The 18,473-nt window shown below is 42.7% G+C and overlaps 1 protein-coding gene across 1 annotated transcript in view; it reads right to left on the bottom strand.

The window, feature by feature from the left end:
- LOC107224078 overlaps window positions 1–18,473 on the bottom strand; it is a 94,773-nt gene that overhangs the window by 36,950 nt on the left and 39,350 nt on the right. The window contains exons 9-11 of the mRNA XM_015663995.2: window positions 14,592–14,843; window positions 7,605–7,807; window positions 3,152–3,240 (exon numbers count right to left, since the gene is read on the bottom strand). Of these exons, the coding sequence (XP_015519481.2) occupies window positions 3,152–3,240; window positions 7,605–7,807; window positions 14,592–14,843 (544 nt within the window). The remainder of the gene's footprint in view (window positions 1–3,151; window positions 3,241–7,604; window positions 7,808–14,591; window positions 14,844–18,473) is intronic.

Here is an 18,473-nt window from a genome sequence, read left to right on the forward strand (position 1 = left end):
ATCCTATACGCAGGGTGGATTTCATTGAAATTCGATGTCAGGTTGAGAATTTATTTTTGGTACGACGACGCGGTGAAGAATTCGATCGTCTCTTCAAGAAGTTATACATGAATCAGGAGTACGTACAAGACTTGGGAAAGAATGACAAACGACTCCTTGAGTCGTTGATAAATTTTCTATTGCTCGACTGCAGTGGCTACTTTGGTCTCAAAATACGCATCTATGTAAGGCAGCGTTATAATATGGTAATATATACGTGGGCACTTATATCGACACTTGTACGGTAAATTTGATGATCAGAGTGCCGGGTGTTTGAGTTATTCAATTTCCTCAGAGAGAACGAACTCAGACGTCTTGAGTGGCGCACCGTAGAGTCTCAAGCATGTGTATAATACACACGTATAGAATATACCATGTATATACGCTGTATGCATCACGTATATTGATGGCACGTGTACGAAGCGGCGTGGCAGAGCCTAAGGGCGAAAAGGTGGGCTTTATACTCAAGGTGGAAAATGGAAGACAATAAAATAAGTATACATCCGCGTAGCATTCATGTATATCCTATACATATACCAATACAGCGCGCACATACGAGCATGCATGATTATCAAATATCCATTGCGCTCTTAAAACGCACCGCGTATGATATACGGACGAAACTTTTTCGCAGCTAGACCCCGGTAGTAAAGTTTTCACGTTATTTCCTCCCGCGGTTAAATTTTATCATGGAATATATACCGGTACACTTGAAAGATTGGTGTAACCCCGTGACAGTTCGAACTTTTCCGAGTCGAGTCGATCGCGAATTCACAAGAAGAGTGAATCACAGATATTTTGACCCTGTTCTTGAACTTTCGTAATATTGATATTATACTTTTATGCGTTACGATCATGTTAACTCAACTCATTGCCGGTGTAGGTACGCAGGTATAATCATACACCAGTTTACACGGTATATAAAGTCGGGTAGAACGGCCGTAACGTCAGTTGCAAAAGTGTTCGTGGCACTCCAAAGTTCTTACATACCTTCGGGGCGAAATGCGGAGACACGGTGAAATTAGCAGGCAAGACCTTCACCGTCCGTCTGAGAGAAGCGTGCGACCGAGCGTAATTAGATTAATTCTTTTAATTAGCCTGCAAGGAATGGGATCTTGCTGCTGCTATATGTATATACACACACACACACGCATATATATAATGTTTCAAAAGAATATCGTCGACGGGTTGACTGTACGAAACAAATCAAAATATAAATACCGGATCCTGAAATTATTTTCTCCGCCAATTACTCTCAAGAACAATATTTTATCGTACCTATTTCTACACAACTTAGTTTCTGGCCCATGAACGCATAATCAACTTTCCGCGTTCAATTTACTCAGAATTCAGTATTTGTTAAAGCAATTTGTCTGAAAATCGCGTTTCTTACGACTTATCTGCAGTTTCAAGCATCGGAATTGCTTGAGCTTATATGTAGATATTATTTCATAAAATACTAACAGAGAATTCATTTCGAATGGAATGCTTAGGAGATAGCTTAGGGGTAGAACTCTTCCTCCAACCCTCGCTGAACACCTCATTTCAATATCGGGCAATGATTGGATGAAAGAATCGATTCCCTGTGGGGTAGGATTATTCGTCGAAATGGAACCAGGAGGAACGAGTCGAATAGATGTCATTATTGCGTGACTGATCGAAGTTCATCGAGTGATTCTGCAAGTGAATCACTGGCACCTACTCGTCGTGCTTTCAAAATGTATAATTCATTTAGGATGCGGGTGTGGGCGACAAAATGAATGTGCTCACGGTCGGGTCAACTAGTCGGTTATAAATGCGCCCTAGTCTTCGGCACGTGATTGCAACCTAACTGCATTAACGCTGTAGGAAAATGAAATCACGTCCGCTGCTCTCGACAGGGTAACAAAATGGGTCATAAAGGAAATTTTCCTAGCCTCACCATGTCGCCCTTGAACGTGATTCGCGTTTCATGTGCCCATGTCAAATAAATCGAAAGGTAATGATGAAACTTTATCTGTAAAATTTATACGTTATTCCTTTTTATCTTCAAAGTACACACCGGCGTTTTAAACCCGTTGTTAAAAGTGGTTTCAACACTGGCTTGAAAATTACTTCAGCACTAATCGAATTCTCCAAATAAATTATTCAGTAGAATATTTCTCAAGTTATTCCTCATTGCTCAACACCAACAACTTTAAATCAAATATCAAATAGAGTATGCTATTACAGAGTTACCAAACTGTGTTACAAGAGAACGGATATGGTATGGCAAATAATGTTTACAGGCAAAAACGGCGGAAAAAGAAACCGTGGAACACAAATCTAAAGCGACATTTGTAACTCGATAACCGAAATACGCGAGGGTACAGAAGGCGTTCCTATCCATCTCGTGGGCTTTCATAGCGCTATCCGATAGGTATGAAATTTTGTCAGAGTGAATTACTGGACATTTCCGACAGTAAAATATATTGAACGTTTGCAGAAATAGAACAGAGGTGCTAACTACAGGCACGTGATATGGTGCACAGATTCATCAGCCTACGTGTGACGCTCGTGATATCCGTCTTGTATGAAGTACGTATTATTCGAACAGCACACAAAGTGCGTAAAAACACACGTGCGCAAAGTTGTCACGCCGTCACGCGAGGTTTTATATAGTCCTTTAGCCCTGACGGATATGTTGTGCATACTTTCACCCTTTGCTGAACAGAATCCGGTCGCAGCTGAAAATAGGTGGCAGAGGCCCTTTTCGAACCCATCGCTTTATTGACAGGTTCGAGAAGAATTCAGGGGGTAACAGAAGTGTGAGAGAGCTAAAATTAATCAAAGAGAGGGGCTGATCGCGGCGCGTATAAACCTCAGCGTGGGACTAAAATCTAGGTCAGCGATTTCCCGGGTCAATTTTTTCCCTATTTACCTGCCGTATCATTTTTTTTTTTTTCTTCAACCCTCGATACACACACTGGGGCGTATATTCACGGCGAGCTATATACTCAAGGTAGTCGAGCAGGTGATCTAACAATTGGTAAAGCGACGACTTCGTAGTTAAATACACTTGCTGTTGGACTCGCGCTACGCTCGGTTTATCGTGCGACGCAAAATTGTTGGCAATAATTAAAGAAGTACTTACATTCACGTCGGCGGGGGACTCGATAAAGGTGAGCTCGGATTCCTCGCCATCTAGAAGAACGCTGACTGTCTTGTCCCCAGACTCGTCATCTGTAACACACACCGCTACTCACAATCCAACCACTCTTAGCTACACTCAACAAAACTAATTACGTGTACAACATACGTCGGATCACATCTATTCTATTCTACATCTGTTTTAAAGGCTGCGGATTTAAACGATATAAACTTGAAGAATGCCTGAAACTCGGTTGGATAATTAGCATGCATCAACATGCACCTCGAGCTCTGCATTCTGGAAACGTTTAAGCAGGTGGTAAATATGCCAAGTTGTTCGCGTGTCTAAAGGACGGTTTGCGTGGATTTTCGGCTCCTCACTTTGCAACCAGAGGCACGGTGTGTTTAAAACTGGGTTAAGATGTTGACAATATTCGTCCAGGCGTGGCCTGAAGCCGGCAAAACATGAATACCATAAGCGTGGTTAACGAAGTACGAAGTTACACGGCTGTTTAACTCCACTGTAAAAGTTACGCTTGTTACCTTTTTTTAGTCCAGTTTAATTATTTCGTTTTTCCACAGGTTTATTTCCCTTCGTTTATATCCAGCGGAAATCGGTTCTCGTCCTACTTAGTCGGCTATTGCTATGCAAATTGTACGTAAGTATACCTAGACCATTTTTTGTTGATCGTTGCGAATAATGAATCATGGGAGTTCTAAGTCCGGAACTAGTTACAGGACTTCGAACTTTGGCAATGTGTAGAAACGCTTTCTTTACTCTGTGCCTGAACCGTCGCATCGCGTTAAAACTTGGCTGGTTTAATCCTGGTGGGTAGGTACGATATACACACACATGTCTCAGAGTATAGATCGATCAATGGTAAACCACCTGTAATCTGAAGCTATATAAGCTAGAATCCATTCGAAGTTGGGCACTATTTTAACAATTCGAAAGCTATTATACCTACGTAGGCGTGTCGACAAGTGCGCTTTGATGCCTTGTTATAATCATCGGAAGACCGGATAACAATTATTTGACCTGCCTTTACTTTTCGAAGATCGGTTCAATAATATTTCGGAATAGACAAAGAGTTGAAACGAGAGTGAAGTGAACTGTACGTAACATCCTGTACGTCCTGCCACACGGATGATACAGGGTCTGAAAATCGCCCCAACGCGAAATAGATATACTGTCATCTGTTTGACTGATCGAATATTGAAAATTTGTTTCATCGGGACATTTCAAAAGCGTATTTCCAGTTTCACCGACGGAATTTTTGATACGAAAAAAAAAAAATCAATTTCCGTAGAAAGAAAGAAAGAAGAGGAAACACAAAATTGGGAAAGCGGTACATCGGCGAAAAATACGGTTGATAGAAAAACTCTGCTGCTCTAATCATCCCATGTATTAATAGCGTATTGACGATGTAACTTTGCAAATGAAATCGTCGACGGATCTTTGATAAAGGAAGACATGCTTACTCGAAGAAATTAAATTATAGCAGAGTACGCGTATTCTATTCGAGTTTCCGATTACTTTTCAGATCCAGTTTACTTGTGTTCGAGGTTTTCAGTGGAAATTCTGGATTCTATCATTTTTCTCCAATAAACCGATCGCGACAACAATGTGAAAAAAATCGAGGAAATAGACACGCACAATCGGAAAACATACCTACCTAACATATCATACATAAATATTATTTACAGTTTCGCCGGTGAAAAGTCAAACAATAAATTGGTACAAAGTCGGGATGTTTTCTATTTCCACCCCCGAAAATCCGCTTTTGCGAGACTTTCGAATCCCTCTCTAAGGATCTGCGGTATTCAACAGTACGTCGAAGAAAGCTAGGTCAGGTCTTGTCAGCTTAGCCAGTTCCCTAAGTCTCCTTCTGGTAAGACTCTGAATCAAAGAGGAGAAAAAAAAATCAAGAACACCAGATTCAGACAAGAGCACACTCTGTTATGAATCGCAAAATTTCCACGGGTTTTATTCAACCTCGAACACAAAATTGATGTTTGCCTGGCACGCTCGCGCATCAACTTTTTTTGCAACGAGACTTTGACAGCCACTCTAATCTCCGTCCAAAATTCTTAGGTCTAACGCACAGATTGGTTTCTGCTTTGATCATTGCTCGGATAGTGTCTTCAGAGCAGACGAAGCACTCTACGCGTGACGGCTTCAACTTTTTACGACGCCTTTCCGCAGGACTTTTTACCGCTGTGTTTGACGCACGAATTTCTTTGTATCGTAGGTATCCACTATAAGAAACTGAGTCGTTTCAGTGTGATTCATTCTATCGAATGATTCTCCTCAGCAAACGTCGCAGTATACGACTAAACGTCTTTTCAGGACGTGAATTTATCTTGAACAAAGATTATAGCTGCCTTCGTACAATGTTGCACAGCAGTAGGACTGCAAAAGCACCGGCGAACAAGCGAGAGATAAAAGTATTTTCCTTTTTACGGTAGATAATATAAATTATCTGAAATACGATTATCGCCGATCAACCAGTTTAATCAATCAATGGAACTTGAGTGTTACCTTCTTCAAACATGTAGCTAACCTGAACGCGTCTGTTTGAGACGCGGCGCGTGAAGGGTGGGCATACAGGGATATGTGTACAGTTCATATACATGCAGTGTATTTTCGCGGCACGCCAGACGGCGAAATTGGATTTATTTATGACAGTAGAATATCATAATCTGCGGTAAAGCAATCTTCTCGTAGTACTTATACCGCACGGACGTATAGTATTGCTAGGAAGTTTATAATTCGAGGGATAAATTTACCCTTTCAACTTTTCTCGCCACTCTTCACTCCGTTTTGTATACGCGCAGAAAAGATTTTTAATTACATCCTCAGAAATAAATAATACTGAAGTATAAAGAGATTGCGAACAGTTGCACCATAAATTGTAGTTAACAAGCGCCTTCAGTCGAGTGGTAAAATATTGCATATTCAATGCCGAGACTATCGTACAACCTCGCCTTACTCCTCTTTCATCTCTTCGTATACGAAGAAAAATAAACTCGGTATATTGAATTAGCAGCGATACTGAGCATTGGAAATGAGATTAGTCTTACAGACAGATGCCGATGCTTCGCTAAGAATTTTCATGCAAGCAAGAAACACGCAGCTTTATTACGAATGGAAACCCTTCAATGTTGACCTACAACGTAAATTCGCTTATAAATAAATCGCTTTCGTACTCTGATTGCGCCAATTCTTGATTGCTCTCCATTCAGTCGAGCCTGAACCCTTCAGAACCGCCTTCGAGGCACAAATGCTTCTTAGAGGTCAAATCCCCGTTCACGTTATTGTAATTCGTAATCAACTCGATCGTGTAACGTAGCACCGCAGAATTATGGGAATATTCCGCGGCGTTCAAACCCGAGATCTTCTACCAACGACGAGAGGAGTATAACGAGGAAAAAAAAATCACAGGTCCTTCGAACCTCTGTTCCCTTCGCCAATTATCGGTCTTTATCCCGTACCACCAGACAAACTTTCTACGCGAAATTCGCCACGCAAGTTACTCTCCGTAGGGTCGATAAAACATTCGGGAAATGCACTTTGCTCCGCTTGGTCGCTTCGCCTTGATCTCCGCTGTTACGATATACGGATTTCCACGGAAAAAAGAGGGGCAAAAAGAAAAAGCTAACAAGCTAGCGTCGATGGCTGGTTGAGCCGAGTTGAATGCCCTCTATATATAAAACCCGGCAAGTGTGGGCCGTGTCGCTATCACTCCAAGGCTGACTTGTCCGGGTATTGACCACGTTTTATGGAGCCGAAGAATATACCGCGCGATTCGACTATACACTGCTCAAGGATATAATAAAACATCCCGCATAATAAACCAAGAAAAATACAGAAGCACGCAGCGATACAAATCTCGAGGGTATGATAGTATTTTTCTTCGTTCCCAAATTGCGTAAAACGAAGTAAGGAAATCCGAGTACTTTTCATCTCCGTATACGGACGTAAGTGATGTCTCAGAATTTTATTAAAAAACTAATTTATATTCAGTCGAAAAATATGTCCATGCTGTAGCTCGTTTCAATAATATATATATTTTACATGCGAAGAATATGAATCGAGTTCAAGCGTAGTTACAAGCGTTTAACCCTAATAGGTCACTCTGGATGAATTTCACCCCAGACATTACACACGTTACCTTAACTTTCCCGATGGTTAACAATATTTAAATAATCAATTTCGGTTACGAAAACTAAGAGAGCTTTTTCTGCGAACCTTAAACAATACCTAGATATTTTTTGTAGATTTTTAGAACTTATCGTTGAAGCAGAATATCATTTTTCACCTTGTGCGATCGTTACGCCATTCTACCTATTAGGGTTAAAAGTTTCTTGGCTTATATACACTGATGATGCGTAAGAAGAATGGACATTCACAGATTCAGAGAGGTAGATCCAAAAAATGGGAAAATCAAACTCACCTATCGATGTGTCGTAGGCATGGAGATACTCGGATGTCATGAACTGGGAGACTAGGGAGCTTTTACCAACAGCAGGCGCGCCTAGCATCAAAACACGATACGGAGCAGGTCCTTGGGACGCGCTGCTCTCACGTGAACTTGCCAAGGATCCTGCAGCCGACGTCCGCGCGGAGCCTGGATAAGAAGCTGTCAAATGTTCGGTGCTGTAATCATAATTAATCACCCTCTGAGACAAGCATCCGGTAAAACATAATATAAATTTTTCGACGCATTATTTGTAGCGTGACAAATTCCCATCGACACTTCTGTTTACGCGTTACTAAAAGTTATCCGATATCTGATACGTGTTCATTTGATTTATCGAAGCGTGGAAAATGGGACAAGTCTGAAAGCAACAAGGAATGAGCTTCCATATATCCTGATCCACTCGAAGTTCGAGGAACCAGACAATTTTAGGTGATCCTTTCAATTTCTCCTACACGAGCAATTGATTTCCACACACACATACAGACATTCGCCCCATGCGACTGAAGCGGAAGCCAAGAGTGCGCGATCCTCGATTTTATTTCGTTTATCTGCCCTCGTGTTATCCCTTTCCGTAGGCAGAAGCAGGCTTAACTCCGCGGCCAGTGAGCCTGAGGCCTAAGACGATGAATTTCGAGGAAACCGAAGGAAAGTAAGCGGTAGGTACGATCACGAGGGTGTTCGCATCACGCATTCCATCCAGCAGCAAATCCCTCGAGTCGTGTAATCCAAGGCCCTTCGTCTCGTGCTTTCTGCAGTTACGGATGCGAATGGCTTCTGCATTTACGCTCCCTCGATGCAGCGGGGAAAAGAACCGGACTCTTTGCACACATTTCTGCCGGTGAAAATTACAGCTTTCCCTTTTTACCCCGTTGACCAGCAAGATTGGCTCTTCGAAGTACCTTCTGGCGTAGCGATACCTACAGAGTCATACATCCCCTAGGGGGGTTATAAATTTCCATTTTCCAACGCGCTTCCGACCGAGCCGTGAATTTTAATATTCTTTGTTCATTTTTCATTCCACATTTTTCGCTCTATTCCCCGTTCGATTGAATTGTAACGAATAATCGATACTGAACCAGTGAAAAAAATGTTTATTTACCTATATACTCGTACAACGAAAGATCTGCTCTCTGTTGACGCAGAGCAAACATAAAAAAAAGAAAATCGATCGTCTGCACCGCCGCAGTTCGTGCGGAGCCACAAAGCCAACGAGAGGAATTTGAGCCGAGGGAATGCGGATAGCGGCAGAGAAAAAGGAGAGAAAAAAATAAGAAAGAAAAAAAGAAAAAAAAACAACAACTCGATACCAGGAGCGATCAACAATGTAGCCATTCTATTCGGGGGTGATGCGCCCTGATTCCCCTTGCCTGTAGGCTATTTCAGGGCGGCTGCGAAATCCAAGCGAGAGATCACAGTTCCCTCTGAACTAAAAGTCAACTGACCTGTGTAATTTAATTACGAAAATGTATAGATCACTCGACGAAGTCCGCAGCGGTCCGAGAAGAAGATTGTTTTTGCGGGGTGGGAATTACATCGGCGGAAGAGAATCGCGAATGCCGCAAAAGGTGTGCGAGGGATGCTCGCTGGTGTCGATCGGAAGTTCCTTGGCTATATTTTTATTTATATTTTTTATTATTTCTATTTCTCCATCTCCCGACACGCGCATATCTGTACATTATATTCTGTCGCGAGATTCCTTGGAGTATCGGAAATCCAGTTGCGAGGTGATCCACTGTAACTGCGAGCTTCCTCGAGGAGCGGTTGTGCCCGTTTTTGTCGGGGGCGGGATCGAACTTGGGTCAATAAAATATTTAGAAATCGAGGGCGGCAAGCCGACAGATGCTGGCTCCGCGACATAAGCTCGTATGCGTTAAGGTGTATCCTCTTCTGCCGTATAAGCGAGTTTGGCCCGATCTCATCTTGGCGAATTCGCACTCTATAAATCGATTTTCATATCCAGTGCATAAAATAAGCTTTACTGCGATACGCCGGCTGCGCGTACCGAATGGGACATCACCGGAAGTGAACCTTAAGACGCAACTTCGATGAGATATTCCCCTCTAACTGTACTCGTACGTCTTGGGAATACGGCGTTCCGTTTGGACGATTTATTACACAGGCCTACAACGATATCCTACTTCATAAAAGAAAATATAGATACGAAGGTCTTAATGTGCCGAATCTATATCTGCTTTCCATATTTTGCACTCAAACTTCAAAATTTTCTTAGTTTTGTTTTTGCATTTACGCTACTTTAATCTATTTATATCGTATCCGTACATACAAATCTAGTTTGAACTTATAGAGAGAGAAAGAAAGATATCGCCTAACGTTGTTCAAAATAACTAAAGTTATACTAGTAGACAGATTTTCCGACGATCTCAATTTTTAAACTCTTTAACTTTATAATTTTTTTTTCATAAATATTGTTGCTATCATTAGTGTTTGATTACAATTTGTAGTGAAAAATAACAATTGATTAAAATAAAAAAAAAAAATGGTACATGAAAAGTATACGTGGTACATATTTTTAATTACTATAATTCGATTCAAGAGCATCAAACCTTATAATTACACATAATAATAAGAATGAGAAAAAAAAAGTTTGTTCCCGCAGACCAGTGTTATTACGGGCGTCCGTAACAGCAAATCAAGGAAGAAAACTCAACACCGGAATCAGAAAAAGAGATTTCATTTAACGGGTCTATTCAAGTATAATACGTAGATGTAGTCGACGACACTGCAATGCACTCTTCAGCGGTATTGATCCCCTACTCGAACAAACGCGAACAGCTCTGGTGTATTAGACAGTTACACCGGGGAGCGAACGTGACGAACCAATCAAAAACGTCCTCTTCCATCGCACGAACGGCGACCCCTCTCAACTTTGCCCCATCCTATTCTGCCCTCATCTTCACGGAACCAAGCCAGCTTGCATGTCGGTATACTTAATGTATAAACGTACCTACATTGAAAGCACGCTAGTCTGTTCTCCGTAGAATAATGAAGTATCCACCTCCCACCCTCCACCCTCGCTTAGTACATCAGACGCAACGCGTAAGGTCCTTTGAAAGATCGTGCAGGTTTTATATATTTAGATAATGAAACGCACACTCCGAAGCATGATATGCGCTAATTCGTTTTGTTCGAGTTCTGTACCATCCGGTGGAGGATTGTGACACGTCGGAAGCTCCATGGGGTTATAAAACTCCTGGAAACGGTTATTTACAATGCGACGATCGTGCTTCAGTCAATTGTCTCTGCCGCACCGCAATAATTCTCACAAAGTGAATACTTCGATGCAGGGAAAAATCGGCAACTTGTGATTAGAGAGCTTTTCGTACAAGGAAGAACAATCTGATTTACGAGAGAAAGAAGAAACGAATATTCGAATGCATACTGTGTCAAATTTGCATCGAAATATATCGCTTCTTCGATCCATCGATGACACGTACCAGTTTGCATTCGGAGTAAGTAAAAAAGTGGATGCCAGCGATCCGTTCTTCTTTTCCGTGTGAACGTCGACTCGATGTCTTCCACGTATGAAAAATGTTCCGTAGAATCATCGACTCCGGATTGTCTTCGCAGCGTCCTCGTTTACTTTCGAAGGATCAGGCAATGCTCTAAGGTCCAACACGTGCGTCTACGTTGCTCAGTGTCACACGTAAACTCACGCGTTCGATGTAGAGCATCGTCAGTTATTCGCGGAAGTCGATGTTGACCCGTTGGCGATGTTTCGGTACCGTTGTTTGTCTTTTCATTCTGTTATAACCTCGCCGAAATATCAAAAATGTTATAGATTCCACGGTATATTTGGGAAACTTGTATAATGTCAGAAAAGATTGACTGCATCGTTTCATGAAATTCGCATCAATTTACCCCACGGCTTATGGAAATAAATATTCAATCTTCTCTGGGTAAATGTTAATTAAAACTTTAAAATTGCTTTCCGAACGAAAGTTTTTGTATTGTAAAAAATTAAATCGGGAGTCCCAACCATCTACACGCACTGAAATCAGTCGCTCCATTATAATAGCGTTACAAATACCTCTGCAGATTAGCAAATGTCAATGCATTGAAAAACGTGAGTCCATCGCTTTCCCGTTTCTCTATTCGAACGCTCTACTGCGATAAGGTCTTTTTTTCTTGTTGAATTACAGGTACGAATATTTCTTTAGAGGCTTTTGCAGAATTTCATTTCATAATGTATTTCATAATCAAAAAGAAAAATTACCTTACCAGATCTCCAACAAATCTCTGGGAGCAAACGATTGCGCCATGTTGGAGATTTTTTTCACGTTCATAGATTTCATTCCGGATCGACAGCTGTCAGAGATGGCGTGAAAAAGTTGAATTACGCAAACTCGGTAATCCTGGCACGCTTTGAATTCAGCACTTGATCTCGAAAAATGGATGGACCGATCTGCGTGCGTATATTACACCTCTCGGAATATTCAATTCTTTTATTTTCATACCCCCGAGCAAAGTCCCGGAACTTGCTTATTATTCGCTGAGACTGAAAATTGCTTTTCACGCTTCTCTTCTGCCGGGTATTTCGGATCGTTGAATTCATTTTTATGCCAAGATACCGTGTAATTGCACATGGCCAGTATACCCATAAGTTGGCTCAGTACCGTTCTCGCGGGAATTAGTTAATTAGAGAGTCTTCACTTCGTAAACATGAAAAGTGAATGCATATTCAAAAACAGTGCGTTTTACCGCGCGCAGTGCTTTTTTTCTTTTTCCAAAGTTGTACGAAATTCTCAAAGTTTCCAGAACCATTTTGCGTTGTACTTATGGTTTTTTGTTTCCTCTCATTTCTTTTTTTTTCCCCTTGTATACTCGAAGTCGCCGTCGGAAACGAGCCAACTTCTAATTTCCTGCACAGACACGTGAGCTCGATAATCTTGCCTCGCGTGATGAAGACTTGTTCATCGAACTACTTAAATATCCGAAAGAATTATTTAGCCGTTACGATGCGGCGACACGGGATCGAAACTTCTACACTACCCGATTGAATATTAAACAAGAAAAGTTACCGATTGCACAGGGTGCGTTCCTCCGGGTCCCGCCAACGATGGAAGCCTCAAACTTTGCATTAACTGCAAATTTTCACCCGTGCATATGAATATCTCCGTCGAAGACTATTCAGGCTGTATAACATGGCATGCAGTGCACCAAGTGTAAGGCAATTTTACCATCGGAATAGTTAACTCTGCGAAAAACTTTTTTTTCCGTGTTTTTTTTTTTTTTTTTTTTTTTTTATCACTCCCCATTATTTTGTCCACACATATATAACGATGATGATTATTGTTTTTTTTTTATTTTTCACCCTTAACTGCTCTTTGTGCTTCTCAATTTCCATCGGTTCACTGCTTTCCGGATAGCGCGCCCCGCTGGCTGTGTGTTCATTAAATCCTGCACAGCATATCGCGCTCCTCTAAAAATGTGCACGACGCAAGGACCCTTGTTGTTGTCACCAAACACCCTAACAACTTGAGATGTTTTGACTGAACCCCAAGCATATACGCGCGGGATTATACGTATAATCAGTCGGGCGTAACGGCGAAACGAAACCTGATCGAGCGGAGTCTTTGTTCGCATATCAATATCGTTTTAATTAACAAATTCCGAAAATCGCCTTCGTGCAACGGATATTGATCGGACCCTTCAATGCTTCGACTACTTGCTGACAAGTAGTTATCAGTTAAACAGGGAACTGTGGGCATGGGTAACGACACCTCGCCTCTCCGTGTCTTCGCCGACGGCCTTCCAAGGGTGACGCGCCGCTCCACGCAGGTCCACGGATGCCTTATCTGTGACTAACTAATTACCTGGAACGGGTGCGGCTAATGGGTGAATAGGTGATATGTAGCGCCCAACTCCCCCAAGATTCGGTCCAACTTTCCGCCATTACGACCGTCAAACAATTATTTCTCTGGGGACTGTTCGTTTCGATGAAATATCCGTGGTCCTTTATTACTTCGTTAACCGAAAATCGTAACACATCGATTTCCGCACCCGTCAGGCCCGTCTTTCGAATGTCTCAGCTTATTCAACTGGTCGTAAAAGAATCACTTCGTCAAAATCGAAGAAATCGTTTACGTACTGCATTTCTGGCTCGCAAGAATATCGATTTGGCTTTGGATGATACCATGTTTTTCTTTTTCATTTCTTTTTTTTTTTGTCTCTTTCACGGAGATGAGGGGAATATTGTGTTACATTAATCTTCCCCTCGATATGCTCGATACGCTTGGACTGATTGCAGGGGGCGTAAGCACGGCGAATGTTGTTCCGCGAACTTTTGCTGGCTCAACTCCAACCCGCTGTCAATTTGTTTGTACAGGGAATTTCTAACCGAAAACTGGTTTCCCTCCAGCATCGTTGTCACTCGCAGGACTTTCGACGAGCCACGTTTAGCTTTAACGCTGCAAAATCGAAGCATTCAACATTTCGCTGTTCCACCCGGAAAATTCCTCGTCGAAAGTGGATAGTAATAGGCACACGATCACGCCTTTGTCAACGCTTTGAACAACACTCAGCCGTTCCACCTATAATGTAGGTCGTTATTCCGTATAAGTCATTTCATTTTCCCGTATAACGATCCAACTCTAAAACCCCCTGCTTACTCCACCGTGCTACGCTTACCGCGATCCAAAAATTTTCATTGCAACATCCATGAACAATATTAGCTCAGACCGCGTTAGCTTGATAGCCATTCTAAAGGAAATGAGAATTTTTCAGGGATAAGGTTGGTTTCTCTCTCTAAAGTGAATTCCACTTCAGAGACCCTTTTGCACCCGTATATAGCTAACGAACCGCCGCCTATAATATTCTTCTTTCCCGGATACTTAAATTGGTAGAGGGCGAAACTGGCAGAACCACAAGGTAAGACGATCAAATGTCGACGATGTCAATTCTCCGTGGTAAAGGAGGTTACGAAACACACTGCAAACTTACCTCGAATTGCTGGACGCGACGCTGTTATTGGACCTCGATCTTCGACTCTTTAGGGAGTCTCCTCTGTTCACGATCCCTTTCCCAGTGATGCTGAAGTGTCTCAGTCTGTAATACTCCTCCTCGACACCCGTGTTAGGCATGCTAGCAACGCGCGAACGCTGCTGTGGTAGGCACAAGTAGTTCGGACGTCCCGACGCCCGACTGCCTGGTGTCTTGACCGATTGCGACCTGCTGTGATGAGGACTTCCATGCCTGAAATCAAATTCACGAAACAAATGAGCAACGATATATCGTACTTTGAACTTGACGGAAACGACCGTGGCGGTATATCGTTACGAAATACGGAATAAGTTGACCGCGTTACAATTCTTTGGTACCGTTCTGAACGCGGTGCATGATTATGTTGTGATAAGTGGCACACTTTCGCGGAGTCGGTATCTCGGCTCGCATTTCCGAAACGTTCTCCCCTTTCACCACTGAACAGCTTAATTTCTACGTTGTTGCTTTCCCGCTATAAATCAGACCGAAACACTTGTCTGAGGAAAATAAGAGGAAAGCAAAAGGGCCCGAAGAAAGGGGCAAAGGTGAGCAGTGGTCGAAATACCCTGTAGTACACACCGAGCTCTTTTTCAACCTCGCGTATTTTTATCGAACTAGGTATCCCGGTCCCGCTTGAATCGTGGTCAAAAAGCAACACCGCCGAATTCACATTTCGCGGGGACGTGAGAAAGTTTCGATACGACGCAAAGAGCGGATTTTTCCAAATGCGACCCATTCCACATTGCAATTGTGACGGAAACTGCACGTCTGTTATAATCGATTCAGAACGTGCAGCGTCAAGGATTGCCAAAATAGTACTTGTCCTATCCTCCCACACGCTTCTACGCTCTCAATGTGAATGTGTTCGTTTGTAAAACCAGAATCAAACACGTAAGTCAAATCCCAATTCGTAAAGTAGGTGAAAGCGCCGTTTACCCCGGCTCAGGGGAAAATGCTGGACTGCTGAATTGACAGGTTCAGAGGGAAACTTTTGGTGACAAATTCCACCCTCGGCGTTACGACACTTCAACCCTTTACGCAATCCGGCGAGGTAATCAAGCAACGTCCACTACAAGAGGGTCCTAATTACATCCACAGAATATCGCGGAGACTAGGTGGGCTACGAAAGCTTTATGACCGTAATTTGTAATTGTGGCTGACGAGACTTGAGTTATATAAATTTTATTGGTTAATTATGAAATTGGTTCGATGTATTAAGCTGTGCAAGGGATGGATTTTGGTTTCGTAACGTACGAAGTAACCACGGAACAACTTTTTCAAGACAGTGTAAACGTTCAAGATAGTAAACGGGTCATTTATAGGCGTTCCACTGTTGTCTAAGTGGTGCACAGCTACGCTCGACAATAAACTATTCCAAGCACGTTCATGTCGCGAATAGATATAGAAGAGCGCAAGAAGAAAAAAGAAGTTATGCAACACCCACAGTTGTCGAAGAAAACTTGAAATTAGTTTCCCGATATGGTTTACAGTAATTTCTCTGTCGGACACGGATGGTTTCAAAGATGAATCGCCACCATTGCACCCGCACAGAGGACCGATGAGATCGTCCTGCGCCCAACTTTCGCTACGTTAGGTTCGTTTATATCGGTTCTCGCGTTTTGACGCTCAGCCGGCTCGATTCGAACGACAAAAGTTTGCCCCGAAGCGTCGCGCGTCTGCCGCCTTCGGGGATGTCGCCATTATTCGAATGTAGAGCGATCGCGAAATCCCAAACGGTCCTACGGGAATCACCCCGCATCTACTCGCGCTCTCCTTATCCCTTGTGCGTCGTCTAAGGAGGATAAGGATAGCCGCTTCGCCTCGATACCTCGACCGTAAGTCGAGTAAGCTCTGAAGTGAAAGCTCCGGGCTAGGATTCGGGGGAAATTCCAGTTTAAAATGGTCATAAAACCCTGCCCTTTACTCTGCGTACTGCTCAGACTCCGCGGTGACTCGAACGAATGCCGAGTGGCAGGTAGTCTTGTACATAATACGTAAGTAAGTATACGTATACCTGTGTCCCGTGTGTATAGATAATCTCTCGAAACGAGGGCTGCTCTCCAGGACTGTTCAATTCAGACTCTCAATTTCTTCGGCGCGACATTTTATCAGCTATATTTTATTCCCTCATAGCTCCGGATGCCACGAAGGCACGTGCGTATATTTTCTACAGCCACAGTGAAATACGCGATCAAATCGGAGCTGGTAAGCATCTTTGACACTATTGGATCTAACTTAACAGCTTGTAATTGGAGAGAGCGATCGATTGCGGAAGTCACGAACGATCTGGGGTGAACCGACCGTTAACCTTCAACCCGATCGCGCGGAAGGTAGACGCCTCCTTCGCTTAGCTGCTATCATCAAGTCCGTGGAACACAATTAACGGAGGTTTCCTAAGGAGCTCATCGACCCTTCGCCATTTGCTATCATGAATATGCTGCCTCATTCCAGTGTGTATTGTAGACGGTGTTCGATTGTTACTCTACGTTCTCTCTAATCTCCTGCGGAATAATTACTTCCCCGTTTTCACAACAAATGGAAAACTACCTAATTTTATTTGAATAACAGAAAGCCCGAGAGAAGGCCCGATGCAGTAATGGCGGAGAATTTTCCTAATCAGAACTATATTCCAAATAAATTGGTAGAACCATGGGATAAAACCGTGTTTCAATTGATTCGGCTATCCAGCTTCTTAATGCTCCTGCGTATTTCGAAACAGTCTCAAGGACACGTTAAAATGATCCGGCATTACGCAGGATTGTAAAATATAGCCTAGCTAATTCACGTGTTATCTAAATGGAAAAACAATACGTGGATTAAGGGATTTCACGACTAGAAGCAACGGATTTGAGGGTTACGAAGTAAACAAAATCGTCGATAAATAAATCAATAAATAAATGACACGATATTTGGCTCCGGCGCCCTATAACGTATAATCCGCACTGGTTGGCTCCGGTCTAGGGTTACCTGTTAGCTCTGAAATTTGAGCCGCTAAACGCACAGCGACGAGTTGGCCCCGCTGGTAGAGACTAGGCGAAAGCTTTTACCGAGTAAACATCCCTATCAGTCCCGACAAGCGGTGGCGTCGACGCATGGAAAAAACCCTTAGGCAAACGCGTTTGAATGAGAATTGATGGACGCTCTTGTTATCTACCGTATTGCGCCTATAGGCTCAACGCCTACGCGTGCAATTAGTCGCAGGTTCGCGGGAGAAAAAACAAAAACGCGGAAATTATATAAGCATCGCTCTGTGGCGTTTATTTTACACAGTCCGATAGATCGAAAAGGCTCAGAAAGTCGGAACACAGGATTTCTTTACGAACAATGAGACTCTTCTCAAGATTCGTTTCTACTTTGATTGTGAGTTGATACCTGCGGCCCATTTGCTGTCGGGTTAATCATATTTACAACGTTGGCTTATTGTAACGTTGGAATGCAGTGATTCATAATAAAGAAAGTGATCAAAGCGAAGCTTTGTGTCGAGGATTAATAGAGGGTAATAGAGGGTGCGAAAATTGTGGACGATGTCTCGGTAGAAGGTCTGTGAAATTATTTCACCCGAGTATCACCCTCAAATGAAAGAGAAAATTAAATTTCGACGCTAAAGCGTAAACGAGCCTCGGTATGCACATAATACATATTGCGTGGCCTCTTGAGGCGCAGGATAAAAAATTGAACAAGTGATGTGGTAATGGCGGTGGGTAATATCCACTCAAATATAATAATAATATTTCAGTGGTAATATCGTTTGTCGGACACAAGCGGTACTCACTGATCCTCGAATTTACTATCCGATACCTGGATATTGCGTCGTTTAAATAGCAAATATTGGTTCACTTCTCC

The sequence above is a fragment of the Neodiprion lecontei genome, chromosome 3, assembly GCF_021901455.1.
Source record: "Neodiprion lecontei isolate iyNeoLeco1 chromosome 3, iyNeoLeco1.1, whole genome shotgun sequence".
Taxonomy (NCBI): Eukaryota; Metazoa; Arthropoda; class Insecta; order Hymenoptera; family Diprionidae; genus Neodiprion; species Neodiprion lecontei.